This window comes from Chrysochloris asiatica, unplaced genomic scaffold, assembly GCF_000296735.1.
Source record: "Chrysochloris asiatica unplaced genomic scaffold, ChrAsi1.0 scaffold00010, whole genome shotgun sequence".
In the NCBI taxonomy this organism is placed as follows: Eukaryota; Metazoa; Chordata; class Mammalia; order Afrosoricida; family Chrysochloridae; genus Chrysochloris; species Chrysochloris asiatica.
This window is the reverse complement of record NW_006408528.1, coordinates 22,211,776-22,213,899: the sequence shown is the minus strand read 5'-3', so window position 1 is coordinate 22,213,899 and position 2,124 is coordinate 22,211,776. Positions and strand designations below refer to the sequence as shown.

Here is a 2,124-nt window from a genome sequence, read left to right as displayed (position 1 = left end):
ATTTTTCATTAAAATACACTTTGAACATTTTTAAGTAGGTGGGTTTTTTTTCTTGAAAAGAATCTCAGTAAAAAATATAATAATAGAATTTGTATACTTTCATGTAGTATAAAAAAGAAAGAAAATTTAAAAACAAAGTAAAAGAAAAAAAAAAAGTTAGTCAAGCTTTTTAGGAGTTTAGATAAGTATATGCCTAAAATTTTAGGTGAACCAAATAATAAATGTCTAATTTGAACTGTCCATGTGGCATACAGTTCCCAAATTAAATGCTTTCAGAAATTGCCATTTTTAGCAAAGGAGGAGGAAGTGAGAATCAGACAACATTTAGGCTCCTTCTATATAACTGCAATCAGTCTGAAAACTGAGTTTGCCCAATTCGTTGTACTTCATTCTTTGACTAGGATATACAGGACCCAGTAACTCACGTGAAAACAATCTCATTAAGGACACCTGAACAAGATTTCGCCTAGTCCAGGATGTAGCATAAAAATTAGCTGACCATGGCTGTTCTTCTCATTTCTCTACTATGCCTTTTCCCAAAGCAACCTACTACTAAATATTCAAAATATGGTCCCCAGGAAAGCATCTCAAGAATAACTATCAAGAAACAGGAGCTGGGTATAAACTAGAGTATTATTAATTTTTCATATCTAGTCGTTGACTTTTGAGTGTCTAAATAAACGATTTCACTTCTCTCTCCCAACCAGGTGGCAAACCTGCTACGTCTCTTCCAGATCCCCCAGATAAGCTACGCGTCCACCAGCGCCAAGCTCAGCGACAAGTCGCGCTATGATTACTTTGCCAGGACAGTGCCCCCTGACTTCTACCAGGCTAAAGCCATGGCCGAGATCTTGCGCTTCTTCAACTGGACCTATGTGTCCACCGTGGCCTCTGAAGGGGACTACGGCGAGACTGGGATTGAGGCCTTCGAGCAGGAAGCCCGCTTGCGTAACATCTGCATTGCCACCGCAGAGAAGGTAGGCCGCTCCAACATACGCAAATCCTATGACAGCGTGATCCGTGAGCTGCTGCAGAAGCCCAATGCGCGCGTCGTGGTCCTATTCATGCGCAGTGACGATTCCCGGGAGCTCATCGCCGCTGCCAGCCGTGCCAATGCCTCCTTCACCTGGGTGGCCAGCGATGGCTGGGGCGCACAGGAGAGCATCGTCAAGGGCAGTGAGCATGTGGCCTATGGCGCCATCACCCTGGAGTTGGCCTCACAGCCAGTCCGCCAATTCGACCGCTATTTCCAGAGTCTCAACCCCTACAATAACCACCGCAACCCCTGGTTCCGGGACTTCTGGGAGCAGAAATTCCAGTGTAACCTCCAGAACAAGAGGAACCACCTGCGTGCCTGTGACAAGCACCTGGCTATTGACAGCAACAACTACGAGCAAGAATCCAAGATCATGTTTGTAGTGAATGCTGTGTATGCCATGGCCCACGCCCTGCACAAAATGCAACGCACACTCTGTCCCAACACCACCAAGCTCTGTGATGCTATGAAGATCCTAGATGGCAAAAAGTTGTACAAGGATTATTTACTGAAAATCAACTTCACAGGTAAGAAAACAGCCTTCATCATCTACTGTGATGCAAACTGGTGGAGAGATATATATCCTTGGCTACTATCCAGAATTCTAATCCCTAAACTAACCTCAATGATAAAACAAAAATTGCCAATCAGCATTTTTGTAACAATCTGCATTTATCTCGAGATCCTAGGATCTGCAATTATTTTAATGAGCTCTGGTGGTACTGTAGCATAATGCACTGGACTGCTAACCACAAGGTGGGCAGTTCAAACACACCAGCCGCTTAGCAGGGGAAGGTGAGGCGTTCTGCTCCAGTATAAATTTACAGCCTTGGAAACCTTATATAGAGTTGCTGTGAGTTGGAATTCGCTTAATGGCAGCTAGTTTGGTTTGGGGTTTGGTTTTTATATACAAATATGTATATCTCTAAGGAGCTCTGGTAGCGTAGTGGTTACGAATCGGGCTGCGAACCTCAAGGTCAGCAGTTCGAAACTACCAGCGATTCCGCGGGAGAAAGATAAGGCTTTCTACTCCCGTAAAGATTTACACCCTCGGAAACCCTATACAGGGTCGCTATGGGTCGGAACCG

At 44.5% G+C, this 2,124-nt stretch overlaps 1 protein-coding gene across 3 annotated transcripts in view; it reads left to right on the top strand.

Annotated features, from left to right (window-relative positions):
• The window catches only part of GRM3 (glutamate receptor, metabotropic 3), a 336,991-nt gene that overhangs the window by 235,111 nt on the left and 99,756 nt on the right, over positions 1-2,124 (top strand). For 2 of the 3 annotated variants that reach the window (XM_006834334.1, XM_006834335.1), the window contains one exon: positions 708-1,563. The exons of the other annotated variant lie outside the window; for it this stretch is intronic. In XM_006834334.1, coding sequence (XP_006834397.1) covers positions 708-1,563 — 856 coding nt within the window. The remainder of the gene's footprint in view (positions 1-707; positions 1,564-2,124) is intronic. 3 annotated transcript variants of the gene reach the window in all.